General features: G+C 41.2%; 1 protein-coding gene across 2 annotated transcripts in view; it reads right to left on the bottom strand.

The window, feature by feature from the left end:
• Positions 1–22586, bottom strand: part of CRMP1 (collapsin response mediator protein 1) — a 49653-nt gene that overhangs the window by 8070 nt on the left and 18997 nt on the right. For both annotated transcript variants that reach the window (XM_013179806.3, XM_066995641.1), the window contains exons 3-10: positions 19827–20011; positions 18122–18286; positions 13140–13201; positions 11947–12027; positions 8738–8806; positions 6505–6625; positions 4754–4910; positions 607–748 (exon numbers count right to left, since the gene is read on the bottom strand). In XM_013179806.3, coding sequence (XP_013035260.1) covers positions 607–748; positions 4754–4910; positions 6505–6625; positions 8738–8806; positions 11947–12027; positions 13140–13201; positions 18122–18286; positions 19827–20011 — 982 coding nt within the window. The remainder of the gene's footprint in view (positions 1–606; positions 749–4753; positions 4911–6504; positions 6626–8737; positions 8807–11946; positions 12028–13139; positions 13202–18121; positions 18287–19826; positions 20012–22586) is intronic.

The raw sequence follows: 22586 nt of genomic DNA, 5'->3' as shown, positions 1-22586 counted from the left end.
ATGCAGTGTAAGGTAATAAGTGTGTGTGTGAGTGAGACTGTTTATGTGAAGACGGGCAATGGAGGGAAGATATCATTTTATATTAGGATCCATGGAACCATCAAAAAATTGCTAACATACACCGGCACCCCACAGCAAAATATGCCAGTATGAATTACATGCAGTGTTCTCCTTCAAAGCATTTTATGGTGTAGCCTCAGGCTCAGCTGCCATCCATTTGTAATTTCTCAAAAATGATGAGACACTTCCCAAATTCAAACAATCCATTCATCACGTTTATACAGGGTCTACTTCAAAATCATTAAACTGCTTCCAGATCCTATGTCTGTGGGAAGCAACCTCTCTGACACAACTGAAAAAATTACAGTGGTTTAGTCTGTGAAGCCTTAGGTCTGATAAAACACTACGGCTTTGTGCTGTCAGAAGTGAAACACAGACCTGAGCTTATAAAACTTTGAAACAAACAGTTCATCTTGTAGTAGGTCTCTGGGAATTCTCAGAAATATATTAGGAAGTCACTGAAGTACTGGCCAAGAGTCTCCTGGCTTGCATCATTCAGCCAACAGTCAATTTCTTTTTAATCCATACAAGTAAGTAGTTACTTACTACAGCCTTGTCCCAGACAACAGTCATTCTTTCCTCAATTCCATTGACCCCTTCAGGAATCATAGTGAAGTTGTCCTTTCCAATGGCTTTCTGGGCAGTGCTATATGGGCAATGTCCACTTCCCGTCACCTGCAGGTCCCCACTGCGGAGTTAACACACAGAAGGTTTAGAGCAGTCACCAAGGCTACCTTGGTCTCGGACTAGCTCGAATGGACCTTTCAAGCCTACACGATGGAGGTATAGGCTACAAGTCATGTCAGCAGCCTCTACATGTTGGCTACAGGTCACTGAAGAGCAACAGCAGTATTGGACATCTCCACTTTCCCCCAGGAACATCCTGAATTCCCAGATTACAGCCCCCTCAGGTTTAAGGCTGCTTATCGACAGAGATCAGGCACAAGCACTAACCAGGACAAAGGATTATTATAAGATTAAGGAAATGATCAGAAGCTTGTATGAAATGTCTGACACACGATAAATTCATAACCATATGTAGAAATAAAAGCATATTTTACAGTACAAAGTAATGAGCATCAAGCTTGTTTCCCTGCATTTCTCCTCTGCACATACACTTCTCTTGTAATTCTTACACAAATGACTGGCCTACCAAAACAGAATGATGAAAATAAAAAAGGGAAAAATATTCTAAAAAAAGGGAGTGTTATTCTAATCAAACAAAAAAAAAAAAAGGATAGTGCAAGTGAAATGTACTCTGGATTTCTCTAATTTAAAAGTCTTACACAGAGAAAGGTATGGAGTAAAACACAGAAAGAGCAACCAAACAATAACAATTTTTTTTTTCACCTTAGAGAAAAATTCTTTGCAGAGATCAGAACTGGTACACTGCCACTTTGAGGAATAAGAAGGAAGAACATAACCAATATGCAGTATCTTGCTGTCCTGGTTTCAGTTAGGACAGAGTTAATTTTCTTCCTAGTAGCTGGTAGGGTGCTATGTTTTGGATTAGGATGAGAAGAGCGCTGATAACATGCTGATGTTTTAATTGTTGCAGAGCAGTGCTTACACCAGGCCAAGGACTTTTCGGCTTCTCGCTCTGTCCTGCCAGCGAGCAGGCTGGGGGTGCAGCAGGAGCTGGGAGGGGACAGACCCAGGACAGCTGACCCAAACTGGCCAAAGGGGTATTCCATACCATCTGACGTCATGCTAAACAATATATAGGGGTGGCTGGCCGGGGTGGGGGGGCTGGCTGCTCGGGGATAGGCTGGGCATCGGTCAGCGGGTGGTGAGCAATTGCGTTGTGCATCACTTGTTTCATATACATTATTATTAGTAGTACTATTATTATTATTATTGTTATTATTATTTTCCTGTCTTAATAAACTGTCTTTATCTCAACTCACAGGCTTCACTTTCCTGTTTCTCTCCCCCATCCCAGAGAAGGAGGAGGGAGGGTGAGCAAACGACTGTCTGGTGTTTAGCTGCCGGCCGGGTTAAACCACAACACTTGCAAAAACAGAAAAAAAGAAAAAAAAAAAAAGGTTCTTTACTATCCACAGGAAACAGCTAATATTTTTAGATCTTGACTAAGCTTACAGGAGTCAAGCACATTAAAACAAACTACAATTGCTTCTATCGCTCCAGAAGGGTGATGTCCAGAAGAGGCTGTCATCCATTTTTAAAACTGATTACGTAAGTTCCAGCTCTGAAACATCTGAATGATTTTGATCCACAGATTTAGATTCCAACAAGTTAACAAATAGCCAAGTACAGAAAAAAAGGGGTCACACATCAGTAATTCTAATGCAATTTTCTGGGCTGCCAGCCCTAATGATTGCTGACAGTCAGAGAAGACCCTTTGGCCTCCTTTTTGGTTCTTCACTATGTTCAAAACCAGCCATTCATTTTTTGTTAGAAGGCAAAGTCATGTATTTATTGGTGAAAAGGCAGATACGTTTTAGCTATTCCTAATTATTAATGCGTGTCTGATATTACTCCGTAGGATTAAACCAAATCCATCAGCAAAACACTAATTTCTTCACTCAGAAACAAAGATATGAACTGCATGCCATTTCTTCTTTCTCTCTGTTCTTCCGTCAGCTAAGTTCTTCATGGCTTAAACTCTCTCTTTTTTCCTTTTCTGGCCTTAATATAGCCACAAAAACATCAATGTCACAGCCAGGCCCTGTATCCTTGTCCATTTCCTTGTCTTTATGTTGTTATGCTCTCCTTCCACTATGCTATTAACTCCACTTTCCTTCTCCTCTAACATCTAATAACACACTCTGCACTCCCCAGTCTAGCCAACATCTTCTGTTGGCTCTCCGGCAGCTGACAAATGTCACTCTCGGGAGATACCCAACAACTCAGGGTTACACACGAGCACTCCTACTGATAGATCTCCTCTACTAACAGCTAACAGATCAGCTAGCAAATTGAGAGATGAAGGGATCACCACAGAAAACATCTCAGAAAAAGAAACTGGCGGGAATTAACAGAAGACATATGTATCTTTAAACACCTCACTAATACTTCATGATGTTATTCTTCGCCATAAACAATGTTTTCAAGGCAGATGACATCTTCCATGTAGCACCAAGATCTCACATCTCTAGTTCAGAAGAAACAGCATGTCACAGCAGCAATAATGCAGCAGTACACCATAGAAGATGAAAGCTACCCAAGGTGTATGGCCCGTGGACGAAAAAAGGACCAAATCTCATGAGACAAATCCAATCTGCAAACCTCAGGAGGCACCTTTGATTTTTATACTTTCCACTTTTTAGCAAAAAAAAAATAATCAACAGATTCTGTGGGAAACAGCATAAGCGGTATGCATATTTGCAGAAGAAGACTGTTGTGAGGATTCTTTAATGAATGTAAATTACCAGTCTCCTGATGAACAGTGAAATAGAAAAGCAAATTATTATCTTTACCATCATCCTTGCATAAAATTCCCCACAAACTCATGGCAGAGGGATAATATATACAGCTCTTTTTAGTTTCACAGTATAGATTTAAAGTATTAAAACCAAAAGCAGGCTAAGCTGCTGTCATTTATGATCTAGGACTTTAAGCCAGTAAGAAAAAAAAAAAGTAATTTTTGCATGCTTGGAGGATAATGAAAACTTCTCTGCCTCCTCAATTGGTCTTTCTGATGTTAATGTTAATGTCGTTATTTGGATTCCAGGTCTAAAATTTCTCTTGCTATTTCAGCTGATTTGTTTTAACCCACATACCATTATCTGGGGGGACTTTCTGAAATCATATAGCTGCGTCTGACAGAGTAAAGGACCAAACATTCTTATATACATTCACATATGCTGGCTAAGAGCCTTTCCCGCACACAATGAGCTTCACTCTTTATGATGCTGACAATGACATGTGAGGCCAGAAAAGTAAATTTTCCTTCTTGTTCTTATTTTAAGGAACAGAAAGCTCAATTATGGAAAATCAGGCCACCAGGCCTTCAGAACAGTGCAAATGCCTGCATGTTCTTACCAGGAATGCATGTAACTCAGAGCTTGACTACACATTCATTAACAGTGCAGCGCACTGCTCCTATGAACATTTACAATTTAGTTTAAGACAGCCTAATTCTACGAAGTGCTCCGGCTTACATACCTGCACCAGCTCTGACAAAAATGGCTCCAAGAAAGCTGTCTTGGTTCCAGGTATCTCTCTCTGTGGGGACAACTCTAATTTCAGGACCTGTGCTTGTGATATATGACTCGGGCTTAAAACTGAGACTATGCTCACAGATGGGGGTTTATCCACCAGGCTATTGCTTATGGATGGTGATGTGATCCAACTATGTATTAACTATTTAGCTAGAGAAAACAGAGAATTAGAGAGAAAGCTAGTTTGAAGTCCTAGGCTAAAGACTGTTTATCTAGCTGTGCAACTACGAATCACTTGAAAAGCAGAAGGAAAAAGAAATAACCTGAATAGCCAGCAGTTATATCTTGAATGTGCTAACTAGAAACTGGAGGGTCCAGGCCTGCTCACCAGACTGGCAGCCTAAACACAGGGGCAAAACAATCCCCCTTGTTTTTCTACCATTTCTTCTCTGCTGTGTCATGTATGGAACTGGTTTAAAGGAAACTCAGCTGATCCCTAGGTGCTTTATTCCACGTGGCATTTGCACCTGCCCAGCCACCAGACTGTTAAAAAAAAAAAAAAGTCTTACCATGCTAAGAGTGAATTCAAGTAATCTGGAGTGGTAGGATCAGGGCTCAGAGGTGGCGAGGTCACAAAAGCAGCAGCCTTGGCCCAGTTTTTGCTCCAGTAATGTGTCCCATCTGTCCCCAAGCTGGCAGTGATTGGCTCTCCAAAAACAAGGGGACCTTGGGGAAAGCAAGAATATACAGGAACTGATTACAATCCTCTCTCTTTCCAGCACATTACAGAGCTTGCTGCACACAGCCATGTATAATTTATGCACTGCTACATGGTCAGCGTAGCTCCCAGAAAATTAAGCAGCGTTGGCTTTGTCTGTATGATAAAAAATTAATCAGGAGGCTCTCTGAGTTACACATGCTTTTGATCAGGATATTTACAAAGCTCTCTTTCTAATCCAGAAGGAGACAGTTCAGACCTGGTTTTAATTTGTACTATTTTAATCACAGCCATGTTCTCTCTGGTGCTCTGCTTCAGAGTGAATTTAGGTGGAGGATGGGCTCCAGCTGACAGATGCCTTTTTACCACTCTCAGGTTGGGCACAGCACCAGCAGATAACAGCATATGGTCCCACCAGCAAACTCCAAGTCTCCATGAATACAAATACCAAGATAATATTTAGCTCTTTGGCTTCTCTATGGTGCTCATGCACTTCCTAGCACCAACCAGCAGAACAGTCCTGACTCCATTGCCCTCCTTCGTTCTCAAATGAAACAAAGGGAAAACTGACATTGAGAAAAAGATGGAAAAAGTGTGTATCAGCTCTTTCTGGCCTGACCTTTGTCCTCACCACCTTTGTAAACAGGGGCAAGTGGAAGAAGAGGAGAGGCACTGTGGAAATAGAGAAACAGAGGAAACAGAAGACAAAGTGGGAGAAGAACAGGAAAAGGAAAAGAAGGGAGGAAAAAGTATGGGAAAACACTGACAATTCAGGAGAAAAGAGGGGAGCAGAGGAGAGGAATTATTAATAAGATGCAGTTTGTGGCAGAAAGTGAGGATTGCAAAAGAAAGATTGACTGTGAAAGGACAAAGCTTTTCAGTCTCTTGAGTGGCCCCATGCCATGCTATGTCCTGGCCCACCACCTGTGAGGAAGAGCTGAGTCTCCCAGTACTGCAGCACTTCAGGTGCCGTTTCTGTGAGGCACTCGTTTCAGCAAACAAAGGTAGCTTCAAAATGGGCACCCTCCAGGCTCACAAGTCCCTTTTGGGTGGTCTTTAACCTGGACCCTTTCACGGCTGCAGTGAGCAATGCTGACCCACAGACATCCCCATGCACAAGGGTCACACCACAGTCTTTGAGGGGATGGGGGGTGCTTAGAGTTTGTGGAGTGAGACAAGGGGGAATGGCCTCAAGTTGTGCCAGGGGAGGTTCAGGTTGGAAATGAGGAGACATTTCTTCTCAGAAAGAGCAGTCAGGCTTTGGAACAGGTTGCCCAGGGAGGTGGTAGAGTCACCATCCCTGGGGGTGTTTAAGGAAAGGTTGGACGTGGTGCTTAGGGACGTGGTTTAGTGCGTGATACTGGTGGTAGGGGGACGGTTGGACCAGATGGATCTTGGAGGTCTTTTTGAACCTTAATGATTCTATGATTCTCAGTGGAAAAGCACAGAAGGGCCTCTTTTCAGTTTTCTCAGCCCTAAATATTTAGCATCTGTGATTTGGGTCGAAATGCACAGATCAGTCTGCCAGCAACTTATTTTTTTCCACTGAGCTTCTATTCAACACAAAATCCAAGTCTGGGGGCAGAAAAGGAAGTCTCTTACCTCTCTTTCTAGCCAGTGCAATGATATCAGCTGCACTCTTACTCATCACCTTGGTGATGTACACTGGGCAGTTTATTCGACTGGCAATGGTGATGGCACGGAAAACTGCTTCTGCTTCAAGCTGAGGGAAAAAGAATGAAAGAAGTTAACTGCAAAAGCAGACAAGAAAAAATGAACTGGAGTACTGAGCCATATTTCTCATTGTTTAGCAACAATACTTCAGGACTAGATTCTGCTTTTTCCATAGTGGGATATGCAGTGCTGGAAAGCAGGAGCTAACCCCCTCAGGCATTTTGTGGTAGGAGTAATCACAGCCAGGCTGTACTCGCTAAGGGGGTACAGTTGTCCTAGTGCTAATACAGCTCGCTGGCCCGCAAGGAAGATCACATCCAAGTGGCTGGCAGGGCTCCTTCTTATCTCCCTCCCAAGCCTGTACTTTGGGCCTCTCACTGTATTCTGCAGCTGGAAGGAGAACGAAGCAAGGGAACAGTGCCCCAGCTTGGAGCTCTCCCTGGCAGCTTACCCTCTGAAATCTTTACATAAGGATAAGAGGACAGTGAACATATTCTCAAACAGCAGCTTCAGCATTATGGACTGAATTTAGCCCATAATCCATAAAAGCCTTTGAAACATCGCCCAGTAAGTCCTCTCTGTCAGCAAGCATAAAAACAATCTTCTTTCAAGGAGTCATCTGGGACATAGGCACAAAGCAGTCATCTTCATATGGAGGAGCAGTGCTTCCCAGTGGCTCCGAGACTGCTTTACCCAGTCATCAGTTTTATTCCTCCTTCCTAGACAGACTCACAGTATTGGCATTGGCAATACCTAAAAATCTGTTATAACTGAAAATACTGACTAGGCAATGCACAAAATCCTCTCCCAAAGCTGTGCTAGAAAAGTTGAGCAATTTAACCTGTCTAAAACCACATGCCTTAGTTCTTCACAGATTTGTAAAATATCTTTTTCTTAAAATCAGATTGTCACTTCAGGTTCTCCTAGGTCTTTTATCCCAATATTTGCTCTCAAATCCCCAGTCACCTATAGAAAAAAAAAAGGAAAATCAGGAAAAAGGGAAAAAAAAGAAAAAAAAAGGAAAGCAGGACCTCTATGCCTCAGCACTGGGGCTGAGGCCATCAGATGGCACAGTCAGAAAGATATAAAATTCCTTCCTGGAAATTGCAAACGCAGATTTTCCTTAGGTCCTTACTCTCATTAAAAGGAAACGCCTCAATTATTTCAGAATAATTTAAGTGGAAGTTAAACAGAAAAATGAAAAAACGCAAACAGTTCAATAGAAGAATGTGACCAATTAAGTTTATTCCTCTTGCCTTGGGGAGAGGTTATATAAAGATCTGCAAACCACAACAGTCTCTTCAAGTTTAGCCTCAAATCCCCAGGGCCTTGTCTCTTTAGTCTTCAAGGAAGGCAGTCACTTCCCACTACTGCCCCCCATCATGCTATTAGCAGCCTGAACTGTCTACATTAAGAGACATCGGCATGTATCCGTCTTTTCATTCTCATTAAAGAAACCGTTTCCAGATGTCTGAGATGATCCTTGCAAGCGGCTCGTTTTATTACAAGAGAATTGCATAAATTGAGCTGCCTCGCAGCATCTTTCCATTCTCACATATTTGCATTACTACAGTCTGCATTTCTACTACAAATGTATCTGCTGACATAAACATAGATTCAGATGTTGGCAAACATTTATGCACAGCATATACGTACACAGCCATTGTATAGGAGGTTTTCATCCAAGGCAATTTAATGAATCTGGTAAACTCAAAGTCTATCCCATAAGCTGTGCTGCTGGCATTCAGCCTGCTATGCCTTCTCCAATCCTAGAGAGTCAGAGCACAGCTGAAATGGGGTTTGGAAATGAAGAGAAATCTGAAATTCAGCCCGGTATTTGTAGTCACAGACCAAACCGCCGGGGTCACAGTCCAAAAGGCCTGCAGGCCTGGCACAGCGCGGTGGTGGAGCTGTGACAGAGCACAAGGACACCTCAGGCCTGCGGGGATGCACCCGCGGCCGGCAGCAGAAGGGTATTTCATACAAACAGGCTGAAGGGGACCTGGACTTACACAACTTTGAGTAATTCTGGAAGTCATGGGAGAAACAGACTATCTACCCCATGCACCCATCTGTCACCTGCACGTACAGAGGCCACGCAGGGGTACAATGTGCCTGACAAAAGATTTCCATGAACGACAGGAGGAGAGAAGCCTCTTACCTCCTCGGGCCTGCTCAGGGCATGTCCCTCGGGTCCCGTGATTCCCATCTCCAGGATGCGTTTTTGTTCCTGGAACAAAACAGATAAATACTGACAACCTCACCAGGACAAGACTCTCGTACCAGTTAGCCCCCAGCAGGCTAACAGCCGTGCTTTCTGACCGTCCCTTTTCTGTTAGTGCAAATGCAGCTGTGTAAGCCTGCTAAAGTCTCCTCTGTCTTCCAGAAAGTCCTATCTGACACCAAGACACCAGCCTAGGGAACAGGCTTCAACCAATATTTTAAATAGTAATTATGAATATTTCCATCCTGCAATTCTTTCTTTACTCCCAGAAGTTCCTTTCTGTCTGCAACCTATGAAGTGCTGTTATCTTCATTAAAGTTTTAGCATTGCTGACACTTCATCAAATAAAGTCTTGCCTTTGTCACTGAGCTTTCTGTTACACCTTTTTTTCCTACAGAGGGAATCACTAAGACTATGTTTCCATGAAAGTAAAAAAGTGCACTCCAGTTGTGAGGGCACTGTGTCCGCACCAAAAAGCCCTGCTTAGGACCAATGGGGGTTTTGTCATTAAAAATCTGTGCTACCAAGCTTTGGTGCAATTAGGTCAATTTTTTTAAATAGAAAAGGAGCTTCACTTTTCTTTAATTTAAGACCAAGCAGTGGTATTGGAATAAAGCTCCCTTGTTGTAGAAAGTGTTATTCAGCCACTCTGATCTGAGTTTGGTACAGGTCTGCTAAGAGAGCAGATGTGGGAACAGAGCTGCTGATGTCCCTCAAACCCTGGCCTGCCGTGCCCACAGGTAATGAGCAGAGTACAACAACTGTAATGTCTCTGACACAAACAAATGTCCCCAAGAGACAAGGATGGAGTTACCGAACATACTTTACTATGTCATCTAATAAATATTTGATCCCAGGTCCCCAGGGGTGCAAAGCTCACACATTACCAATATCCTCGAGCAAAACCTAAGTTAATATTCACGTATACTTTTGCCTTCTCTGCAATCAATCAAAGCTGATTAATAGGAATGTATTAATTCGACTGTGTAATAAAGATTATTTTGGTTGGAAAATCATAATGTTTCATACGTATTCTTAAAAGCAGATGTCCTAAATCATTAATGCAACAGTTCTAAACACTGTGAGTTAAAGACTCCAGATAATTAAAATACAATAAAAAATAAACAGTTGCATCCGTATAATACAAAAAATAGCAAGACAGCAAAATAGGATCCATTTGCATCTTGAAGGAAGTCATAAAATCAGATCATATGATAATTTTTTTCACTGTAAGAGGATTTGATAGTGCTAATATGATAGAATATTTGTTTGATAAGATTTTTCAAATTTTTGTTTCCACGAGATAGTCCTGCAAAACATCTCTGCACCCAGCTTTCTTTTCACCATCCAAATAATCCTTCTAAATAAAAACATAAGGAACAGATTGATTTTATAAGACATGGCAATGCTGGGGAAATATGTTGATGTATAACATAATTCACATTTCTTTACTGCTTCCTCTTTTCCTAATGTTTCTTTCCTGTATGCTCATATTCCATGGCTGTATGTTAAAGCTGATCAAAGAAAAAGCTAACAGAAACAGATTTTCATCAAAAATGCAATTCCACAAGTGTACGTTGATTTTAATGGAGCACATATCAAAACATCATGGGTGCCATTTGATTTGTTTCAGTTTGCCATTCATACAGTAATATTGAGTTATGTTTATTATTATCGATTTTGCTTCCACTGGACATTTAGTGTCATGCTAAAATTATAAGTTATATACATTGGTAGTTTTAAATCATGCTAGTCTTCATGGAAAATCAGCATTATTTTTCTCTTGAATCCAAATGATAGTTTTCACTTGGTTTTAATGGGAGAAGAATACAGCTGCACTGCATGTGCCTGCTGACTCCTCACTAGTATCTTTTGAGTCCAGTGGTTATTTTGGCCAAACTTGACCTAGGGAAAGAAGGCTGTTAAAGGCAGTAAGTTCGTACCACATAGGTAAAAGACAGAAATCCCACTGAGGGGAAAACAACAAAATAAACCCTTACAGGCAAGAGTGCTTATACACTCAGTCATTCAAACATTCACTTAAGAGCCTCCCTTATGCATGAGACAACAAGCATGTGGCTTCCCGAGTGTAGAGCTCAAAGACAACTTGTTTTCAGCTATTGTTATTGTAATTTCCCTGTCAGATCTGTTGCTTAGTCTTTAGCTGATAAACCAGCAGATAAAGAGCTGAGCAAATAAATCAGTCAGCTCACTCGGAGCCTCACAGATATCTGAGGTGCTCTACACACATACAAGGGACCAGAGGAGTGAGACGTCTCTGCTACAGCCTTAAAATATTCATCTGTCCCAGATATACGAACTCATAACGATACCCAGTCAGACCTCCCCATTCTGTTTTATAGCGGAACCCTCTCCTCAAAAGGACAAGTGAGAGATTTACTATTGACTACTGTCCTTGGGATACCTCTTTCGATCCGCTGCTGTTGCACAGATCACGCTTTAGCGTGAGGATAATCCCTACTTGGGAGACCTTACCTGCAAAGAGGTCACTGGGGATCTGGGACTTTTTAATGGAACACATTGAATTTGACTCCATTTTTCTGGTTCTGGGAGGTGTCTTTAAAAAATATGACTTATACTTCAATGCACAGTTTTTATATGTTTGAAGATCATTGTGGATTCTTATATTCAAACCTCAGAGATCTATAAGAATATTCTCAAAAAAAATAGTTCTGAGAGCTTTACCACCTGCTCTAAATTCACTATAATATTTATGCTGATAGTTGCAACAAGAGACATTAGCATAAAGTTTCACGCATCCACTTCCTGTCCCCCAAATCTCTGAGTAAGGCTTTAGGTTGTTCTGCTTCACTTGTGAAGCAATCTGCTGGATTCAGAAGAGATCTTGTTTCCTTCTGTCCCCCTCACCAGTCCCCATTTGCAGCCAAGGCAAGGAGCTGTCTGGATCACAGCTATACCTCACAGATGCTCTGCCAAAGCATGCAGAAGGGCCTCCATCCTCTCATGCCAGGGTTTACACCAGCAGTGCATAAGGCATCAGGCTCAATAAATGTGCTTACTAGCTAGTTCCCTTTTTTCCTACCTATACTCAGACTGGAGGCCTTTTACTTCCCCTCTCGTGTGAATCTTCTCACAAAGTGAAGCAAAAATCACAGTTCACTCACCTGAGCTATCAAGTCTCCATTTTCAGCATGCACCAGGATCACAGCTCCAAGACTTTTTAGAAAGGTGAAGGCTTCATAGAGCTGCAGGTGGTACAAAGAAGGAAATACCGCTGAACAAGGAAAACACATTCACACTCAGAACTCTGTTCATATTGCTTTTACTGAAATTTTCTGATATTAGACTTACTGAAACCGTAGTTCCCTTTTCAACAGGTATTGACCTTATGTATTCTTTGCATAAATCAGACTTAAGTAACACAGTAACACATTTTTCAAACACAGATCAAGTACCAAAGACAAGGTTTCTTCAGCGCCCACTTTCTCTACATCACTTCAGCTAGCATTAAATGGGGCAGAATACATAGCTTGCAACATGCACATTTGCACAGGGTAACAAGCATTAGTCCAGCTGCACATTTAACATTTTGAAGCACTTCTGGTAATTCCAACCAGGACATGAAGCTGGCGTGCACTGCCTCCCAGAGAATATTTATGTACTATTTTGTCTAAAATTGCAATTAAAACCACATGTATTGGAGGTGTAGTATCAGTTATTTAAGAGACTGAGAGCTACAGCTCTAGGAATCAGTACAATTTAAACATTTTCTCAACTGAATAAGCAAACATTATTATTACTAACAGATGCCATTGTCCATTTATAATGACCTGATACTTATGAATGGGAAAGCTGAAGAGGGTGGAATCTGTAATGAGCACTGGAGAAACAAGCTCATTGTTATCTCCAGCCCTAATGAGAAAAGGCCATCTCCCCCAAACAGCAACAGTATTTAGCTGTTTGCAGCAACTGAGAAACTCTTGAAATCTCAGAACTGTCACTGCCTCATGTGTTCCACCATTTTCTCCCTCTCTGACATAGAGTTCTTGAAAGGTAACAGCAAAGTAAAGTGGAGGGCAAAATCTTGGGCAGTGTTGAGCAGTTACAATGCCAGGGACACCAAATAATCCTTGCAGAAGTTGAAAGTCATACTCTATGGAACACATTCAGATTTTCACCACCTCTCAGCACTGGCCTTTCAGAGAGAAAAACTCCTCAGCTGCAAATTCTCATCAGTAACACTCAGACCAGTGGAAATGTTTCTCTGGGATTCAATTTTAGCAGCTCCCCAGCTGACAGGAGGGAGACCACAGAAGAAAAGACAGATCACAGCAATGAGAAACAGTGAGAGCAATACCTGGCTGTCAGACATTTGGTAGAGATCTTTGTAGGCCATGTAGACTTGAAAAGAGTTAACACCTGTTAAAGACAAAATGCAAAGGCGTTGTCAGGTTAAGCGGATTCTTAAATTGTATTTGAACAAAACCAATCAGGAAAAAGAGATCATACATTATTCATAAGGAATTTCACCAATGAATGGCAGAAATAAAGCAGGACTCCACAGCTGTATTACAGCTACTATGACCAGAAGCCTAAATCCCCTCTTTTCAGAGGGAATTTGCTGGACTCTGTGGATTGCAGTGTTCAGCCCTGGAGCAACCCAGCCACCACTGCAGGTGAGATTGTTTGGAGCCAAATCACAGACAAATGACAGTGGCTAAACAAGTATGTAAAGTTGTAAAACAAACAAACAAACAAACACAAAAACAACAACAACAAACCTTGCAAAGTTTTAGGTTCTGCGAATTGCCAGGGTTTTTTTTTTAGGTTTCTTTAACTAATCAGGGAAAGCATTTCAATTTGACCTGAAACCGTGCTTTTAAACAGAAAAACTTCCAGTTATGCTTCCCCAAAGTGCTGAGGAACTAGCTGTAGGAATCATGTGTCTGAACTGACATACTGGCTTGCTTTTTCTTGATCCTACTGCCCAAAGCACCCAGCTGAGCTGATAGCAGACCCAGAATCAAAGCCTGAAATCAGCTACAAAGAACAACTTGCCATACATCTCCCTCCACATTCCAAAGATGGAAGGATTTATGTTGGCAGCAATACAGAACCATGAAGGATGACAGCACCAAATTTTAGAAATCAGTAAGAAATGCTAGTGTTGAGTGTTGGTGGCCAAGTATCAACTGTACTCACACCACTACGTTTTGCTATTTGTTTCAAAGATTTGCACAGAGGGATTACACAGCTTCATATTTTAAGGGAATGGGAATTCCAGACATCTTCTGTTGATATCTTCTGTACATATGAATTTATATTAGTTATAAACTTGCGTTACTCTTTAGTCTACTGACAACATCCCCAGCTTGGTACAGGGATTGATCTCACAGTTTTCTAGCTTCAAAGAAAAGTAAATTCCAAGCTAAGCCATGTATGCTGCATTTCAGAACAGCTGTCAGGAAAACTGCTTCCTGTGGCAGAAGGAAATAAGAAAGAGAACTGTGCATATTATTCACATTGGTTATGCTGAATGAATAAGGCTCCCTGATGAAGATACACCTCCTTCATGGGTCTAGACATGCACAGCTATATCCTCAAGCAGAGGGTTTGGTTGCTCACAGTCATGCACAGGGCTTGCTTATTCACAATTATAAGGTTAAAATACCCTGGGATACATGGAGGATAAAACCTTGAAATGATCCCTGGTATTATGTCTTCCTGCTAAGGCCAGGCAGCTCAGGATAAATATGAAGGGGGAGCTGGCCCCTCCTCACTGACTGCCAACCCGAGCAAATCTACCCTGAACCGTGGAGCCCCCTCAGCTGGTGAGTCTTTGTTTCTGTTTCTCAGGATCCCATAAAACATACATGGGCTTTACTAACTGTAATGCCTCAGCCTGTTCCATATTATACAGTTTCAATGCAGTCAGTATGTCCCAGCTTTAAAATCTTGAAGTTTAACTATGTTTTCCCTGAGACCAATGCTTACAGCCTCACACCTGCAGTCCTGTCTACCCTCTGACTGACTACAGCAGCGTTCAGCACATCTGCCCAACCAGCCTTTGAGGAAAGCTCTGTTTTCTCTTCACAATCCCCCCCAGTGTCTTAGATGTTAGCTGCACGGGTGACCAATATCAAAGCTAGTCCAAGCCACGCAGACTAGCCTTAGTGACAGCTTGTGACTGAATCCTCTTGTATGCATTTCTCTGTAAGCAAAGAGCTAGGTGACCTATTGCTCTCCCTTATCCACTGAGATCTAGCCAAAGGTAATTCATTTAACCACAGCCCTGCAGGAGGTAAGGCAGTTTTCTCTAGGTATTATGGCTGGAAGACATGCATTGCCCAAGTATCAAAAATTCTCTTCCAATTTCTTTTAGGCCCTTTTCTGACCTTGGAAACATGATGATGAGTTTTGCTCCCACTCAAGGTAATGTTGTCCCTGAACTCCATATGAGAGTAGAAAGCATCTCAGAAGGGACCCTGTTGTGGGACCTTGAGCCTGCTCCCTTTCTGACAGCTCCCGCAGTGCAGAAGTAAACCAAATGTGCTGATGTAAACCAAAAACCACATCAGATATACACAAAATGAAAGGGCACTTCACAGGCTGCCTTTACTGCTAACAGGAAAGATAGCTTAAACCATCCAATCTTGCAAATACAGTGCCTCTGCGAGATAACCATAGTAAAATAACACCAATTTACATACACGGATATCCAGCTTGAGATTTTTTGCCCAGTGCCAAGGTCTGGTGCCTTGATCTTCTCACTGGGAATATGTGGCTTTTCAAAAGACCTAGTTCACTGCATATTTAACTTCACGTTTAACATTTGTTGCATACTATACTCTTTCCCATGTCATGGGTGGATGCTTGTTCTTGCACCAAGAGTGCTCAACAGAATCCTCTGCAAATTTCAAACAATTTTTTAACAGTGAAAAAGAACAGTAGTTAAAGGAACCATCAAGGCCTCTGTCAACACAGTTCAGGCTGTTGTTCCTTTACATACACTGGAGAATCACAGTCACAAATTAGCTGCTGAACTGCTACAAGTCTGATTCTTTACAAATCCACATTTGGTTCTAAAAATCTCCAGGCCCATCCAAAGCCTGTGTCTCTTTAAATTATCTTTGTATTGATTTAAAACTGATTAATTAGCCAATTATACCTCATGCCAGGGCACCTCATCAGCAGCTCCTGTTACTCATATGAGCCAAGATCGTATTAGGTGCACACAGCACTGTAATGTGATTAACTGAGTCCCGCTCCTTGCCTAACTCACCCACCAGACAATAAGCCGAGAACAAATTCAACCCGGATTCTCAGATGATGAAAACCAGTGTCACTCCATTCACATCAAGTCTACTTGCTCCAGCTGGCTCAAATGTTTCCAATTATCAGCAAATATTAACTGTTAATTTGAAATATTTCCTATTGTGCTCATGCTTTCATACTCTCCCATTCCTTGTGCCTCCTCGCACATGAGAGTAATTCTCATTGACTGAGCCAGATTGCAGCATCCATGAGAACAAAGGTGACCTCCTAGTGCTGCTGCAACCAAAGAGGCCACCAAGGGCCACATCATACATCCCACTTCAGGAACCAATCAGCTGATTCCTGCTTCCCCTGAAAAGTGAAGGCAGGTCAGAGGTATATTGAAAATTCACTTTTCCACAGTCAGAAAAAACTGTTAACCCAACTGTCTGCACCAGGCTTTTAATGTAAGCCCCAGGCACGTGTGAGAGTGTGGAGCTGTCTGTAATCCACGTGCTCTGGAAAATAACACCCACCCTTTGAAACAAGGCACGGTACACTTGCCTGATGGTCGGCTAATGCACAGCAGTGTATCCATGTCAACACTGATAACAGGGGAACAGCACCATCAGTGTCAACAGATGTCATCACCTTGTATAAATCACCTATATTTATAAAGACCTATGTAAGACCAGTAGCAGTTTGTCTAAATTATGTGTAATCTTGCTGATTGAAGAGTTTTGTTGCCTAAACACTGGTTATACAGCACATGTACAGCTACCACGCTGCGATACAGAATAAATTCCTCTATGTGACTTCACCTCCACAGTAACTCAGTGAACAATTGCTCACTCAAAAAAAAAATAGGATTTTGCTTAAATTTTCTACTTTGATGGTATATTTTTACATGAAGAGAATTTTTCAAATCTAAGTCATCACTAGCACTACACCAAACAAATATGCATATACATACTAAGACTTCCTAACAAAAAGGTTGTTCTGATTTACTTAAGAAATTTTTTTTTTATATTTTCAGAAAATATTTCCCTAATTAATATCCATACATTTGCAAAGAAAATATCAAGTGAAAAACATTTGAAAAAATATGCTTCTGGACAGAAAATCTACACTGTTAGGCAGGAACTAGACCAAAACTTACTTTCTGAAGGCTAGATTCAATTGCCCGCACATAGGCATATGGTGCTACCAAGATGCCTGCCATATAGGACACTTCCAAACTCAAGTGGCAGGTGTGGAAGAAGATTTATGAGCTGTTTTATCTGTCCTAGTCCCGAATGGTAGCTGGAGTCCGGATAGGGTAACCTACAGTATCTCACATGACGGTAGACCTGTTAATTGAACTGTATCCTGAATTTAGATTCCTAAATTAGTGACCTAGATTTTGTGAGTCCTGATACAAATCATCTTCCAGTAACTTCAGGGAAAGCCACTGGAGACCAAACACTTGAGAAAATCAGGACGCTTTTTCATTATTAGGTACCTAACTTTAGGCTCTCTTTTCTTCAATAATTTGAACCTATTTTAAAAACATAGCCACGTTTTAAAAAATTTCTAGCAAGTAAAGTATCTCAGACAACTGCTGAGGAATTAGCAACAGCCTGTGATGTAAATTTCTCAGACACATATGCTGACCTGGCCTTTCATATTTGGGGTTGATTTGATGAAGCTAAATGGACAGGGTCCAGTCTAGTAGAAATCTGAACTCAATGTCTCATTCTCTCCATTCATGAAATAAGATGACTGATGATTACCTTAAATGCTGCTCTCTGAATTTTATCTTAAAATAAAGTCTCGTTATGCAATGTCTGAGCCTACTTCCACATGTAAAAGCAAGTGTAAAACGATATGTTAGTGTCTGATAACATACATGGTCCATTTTACAAAGCAGCAAAAGCAGCAAGGGAATACAAAAAGTTCAAGGTACGGCACAATCTTGGACAGCATATCCAGCACCTGTGCATTTCTTTTCTAGACAATGTATTCTTTAACATCAGTCATTTCCCCTCTGTATGACATTTCACATTTCAATAAAAACAAAAATACTGTTTGTTTTCACTCACTAACCTTTATCTTGCACCAGTACTTCCAGCTCTTCTCGAATTCCATCATACCAGCTAGTGATATCCACATGGAGAGAATAATCACAACAAGATTTGGTGTCAGCTGCCTCGTGCCACTTCTCAAAGGAGGTCAGTAAACTCGATCCAGGTTCGGGAAGCACATGGTCAACTGAAAAAGAGATTCAGTGTCTGTTACCCAGACTACACACTGCTCAGATTTCCTTAGTTCCTGTAATTAACCTTCAAGAATCTTGGCCAAAACAGCAGCGTTTGGGTCAGTTTGTGTGGAGACAGTAACTTTGGGATGTTAGCCAGATCCTGTTGTCTCAGGCATCACATACTTTGTGGACAGTCTACACTAAAAGTGAGTTTTTTTGGCAAGCTGCTTGGCGCAGCAATAGATGCACAGTGGCAGACCCAAACATCTCACCATTTAGGGCATATTTATCTTTCCATTTACAGTTTTCTGAGAGACTTAAGGTTCTGGACTTAGCTGTATTCATTGTCTGGTGTGTCCATTTCTATGTACTTCACAGTTAGCATTATTATTAACCAGTCCATCATAGTCATTGAATTGGCTCACTCTGCCTTACCAATGGATCACTGAAGATGCTGAATGCTTTCTCAGCAGTCAGAATCGGAAATACGGCCAAATATTTGAACAGAGAGGATGTAGAGCACAAATAGATCAGCCACACTACATGGCAGATTGAGTATGCTGTAACTACACATCTTCACTGTCTTAAGATTTCTGCATCTGATAACGTCACTAAGTCGAATGACATAAAATAAGGACATGACTACTTATGCATATATACTTATCCTTTTGAAGAGCTAGGTCAAAAGAATGCATGGAAACAAAAATGTGCTTACTGATGGCATATGTAAACCTAATGTATCACAGGAAGCTTGAACTGAAGAACATACACTGAAAAAATTGCTAACAAAAGTAATGAACAGCAGTGTATTTTGTGCTTATTGCCAGACATCCTTTCAGCTGATATTTGCTTCTGAACATAGGTAATAGATAACACCGCTCATCAAAAGTAGCTACATCTCAATTCAGAGGGAGCAAACCTCTACCCCAGAGGGGCAGCTCCTCTGCACAAAGAAGCTAAGACAATTTGTCACCTGAACAACTGCCTCTCAAAGTCTAGCGAAGGGTCAAACTGCTACTGGTAGGAGAGAGATAAATCTTTTCCTGCCGTATAGTACACAGAGGAAGGGTATTTAACAATTAGAAACACTTCTCCCTTTCACCAAGGATTCCAGGACATTTCCATTGAGGACTTCTTCAACTCTTTGTTCCAAATCCAAGCTCAGAAATAAGCATCTTGTTATTTCCAAAGCCCCTGAAATGTCACTAGGTGGAAACAACAGATTTTTGCCAGATTTTCTATATCATATAGCTATAGCATTAACTACATGTGTTTTTTAAAAAATGTGTATTATCCCTTATGCTTGTTCTGTATTTCAGAGGGAAATCCAAGAGACAATTCCCTATGCTGCTGTTTCTCTCTGAGCGTAGGTTCATTTTCAGACCAGCCCCGGGTCACAGTGCTCAATGAATTCCCAACATAGTGCCCAGAAATGTGAAGATTCACTGGAAAAGATCTCAGAGTATCAGTATGGAGCCTCCTGTAGCTATCCCCACCGATGATACATGGTCTTCAACTTGGGGTGGAAGGATTAGCATTGCCAGTACTCACTGATCATGGTGGTGCCCCCTGCTAGTGCTGCTTTTGTGCCTTGATAGAAGTCATCGACAGCAGTCATTCCTTGGTAGGGCTTTTGTAGGTAAGTGTTGACATCTATTCCACCAGGAATAACCATACGCCCATTAGCCTCTATGGTCTTGACTCCTCCAGGTACAATCAGATTCTCTCCTATTTGCCTAGGAGGCAAAGAAAGGCAATATTATTTTACTTAAACAAAGAAGCAAAGGGGACAGAAGCTATTTCAGGCACATACTGGAGAGAAACCTAGGGGCCATACAAGAGACAGAAAGAACTGAGACCCCAAAGGAAAAGAGAAATTCAAACACCTGCTCTGGCTGCTGTGCACTGCCCTGGCAGAACAAAGCATCCCTGAACCTGTGTAGCTGGGCCACGTGCTCTTATTGCTTTTCCTATTGCTCCAGCAGCCAATAAAGAAGCTGTAATGCACCAGCACTGAAAAATGATTTTTTAAATTATTATTATTATTTATATATGATTCAGGGTGAGACTTGAGTGTCCTGTCTTTCAACAAGGACAGATATCTGGGGTTAACTTTCTCTTGGAAGCTCCAATATTTTACATTAAGTTCTTAAATGAAAATGGAAAAACATAGATCAAATATGACAGTAAGCTGGAATTGTAAATATACGGCAGAATCAAAAGGTATATCAGAAAGGAATCATAATTACTTTGTAATCAAGCAATGCAAATTTACCCTTAAAACAAAATCTAAATGTGCTAAGATACAGAAATACACATTTGAGAGTCAAACAACTCTAGTCTACCAACTCACATATTCTTCATCCTCCCACAATTAAAGCTTAGTGAAACATTCTGCGCAACTGTGTGGAAACAATGTTAATTACCTGCTGCCATCTTTCCCCTTTTAGTTCTTCAAAACAGGATTGTTTTCACTATTAAAAATATTAATCTGTCCCCAGGTTGATATCAAGCAAATTCTAGATACTTAAAATACTTTCAGTGTTCATGGACATAACTGTGAGTAAATTAACCTTTAGCTTTTCAAGTCACGTTATATTTTCATAAGTCTATTTTGTATGATTCCAAACAGGAAAATGTGCTGTTCTGTGTGGGAGCCATGTCTCTGCACTGTTATCTGTAATCTATCTGGGCTTAGAGATAGCTATAACATAGTTTAAGTTCAGTTGTTTATCTCATATTGCTGACACACAGTCCCTGTCCTAATTTCCTTTTGTCTGGGATAAAATAACGTTTACCCACAGCTAAACAAATACCCCAGACATCTGAGCTGCTCAATCTGTTTCTCTCATATGAAAATGCAACTCCCACCTATGGAACAAAACACAGCACCTGATTAACAGCCAATCACAACAAGTTAGAACAGAAAACGAATATAACTGTTAATTAAAGCCAGTGGGGGGGGGGGGAACAAAAAAAACAGGGTAATTATTCAAATTGGAATTTGACCAAACCACCAGAGTTGTTAAAAAAAAAAAAATTATTGACCTCTTGGGGCTATTTATACCCTGTGCAAAAATGTCACCTCCAGCAGCTAGGTTCCCCAGTGCTGTGGGTTTTGGCTGGAAAGAAGCAAAGCCATTCCGTAAGCAAACTCCCCGGCAGCAGCCAGAGCTGTGGTCTCAATTGCTCAGTGCTAAACAAATCCAAAAGTGCTTAGCTTGTGATAGTTGGTAATATCACAGCTTGAATCCCGTTGAAGCAAGCCCACGTCTGACGTCTAATACTCATAAACACATATAGCACTGGGAGCATGCTGTAACCTGTTTACAGCTGGGAGGAGTGCTGATGATACCATGACAAACACGGAGTCGATATGCAGAAGCAGCCCAGCACATCAAATTGCACAAACGTGTTGCAAGAAGCTTCTCTACTGTCAAAATTTGAATTGCAAAGGCATACCATAAGGCACTCCAACCCACGAGCAGATTGGGAGCTTGTATAAAGTTATGTAGACCCATGGATAATAATGGTGTGGCACCAATTTTTGTTAGTGGAATCTATTCCCAAAATTTTAATCAGAACAATCCTCAAGTATTGCACAGTGCTTGCGTGGCTACAAAACTTGGAAGTGGAAAAAAAATTACTCTGACCAATCTCAGTTAAAAATGTTTAAGCTGGAATTGCACTCCAAGGACTACCACACCTTCTAAAAATAACATTATTAAAGCAAACCTATGCAAAAATATAGAAGCAATTCACTTTTCTTTTCCACAACCAATATCTACCAGTTCCCTATTCAAGAGGACACACATCCTAACAAAGCAAAAGGGTGCTAAGTATGAAGTTTTTTGATGACTCATTGCTCTTTATTTTCTGTGCACCATCGAGTATCAGCTTATTTGGCAATAGCCGAAGTCACCTGAAGTGACATGGAACCAAATAGCCTTTGTGGATGATGCTGTGCTATCACCTGCCGGGATCCTGTCTCATCTCTTGCCCTGGCTTCAAGATTAAGGCTAGGAGAAGGCTGATCTTCACTGGCATCCAAGGTTATTTTTACTCTGACTGACTCAAACACAGAGTAGGATAATGTGACAGGATTCCTGAATTGCTCACTTGTTAATGCTAACTGTATGTTAATAAGAATGGGGTTCAGTTACTTGTGGGTGAAAAAATACAATAGCACAGATAACTCTATTCTAGGCACTGCATAAACGATTGAGCTGCTTTTCTGATGCACCAGCAACTTAGCAAACTAGAAACTCAGACTGATGGATTGATGCAGTCTATAATCTTCAACTGAGCAAG

The sequence above is a fragment of the Anser cygnoides genome, chromosome 4, assembly GCF_040182565.1.
Source record: "Anser cygnoides isolate HZ-2024a breed goose chromosome 4, Taihu_goose_T2T_genome, whole genome shotgun sequence".
Lineage (NCBI taxonomy): Eukaryota > Metazoa > Chordata > Aves > Anseriformes > Anatidae > Anser > Anser cygnoides.
The sequence above is the reverse complement of the archived record's forward strand: the minus strand, read 5'-3'. Positions and strand labels throughout refer to the sequence as shown.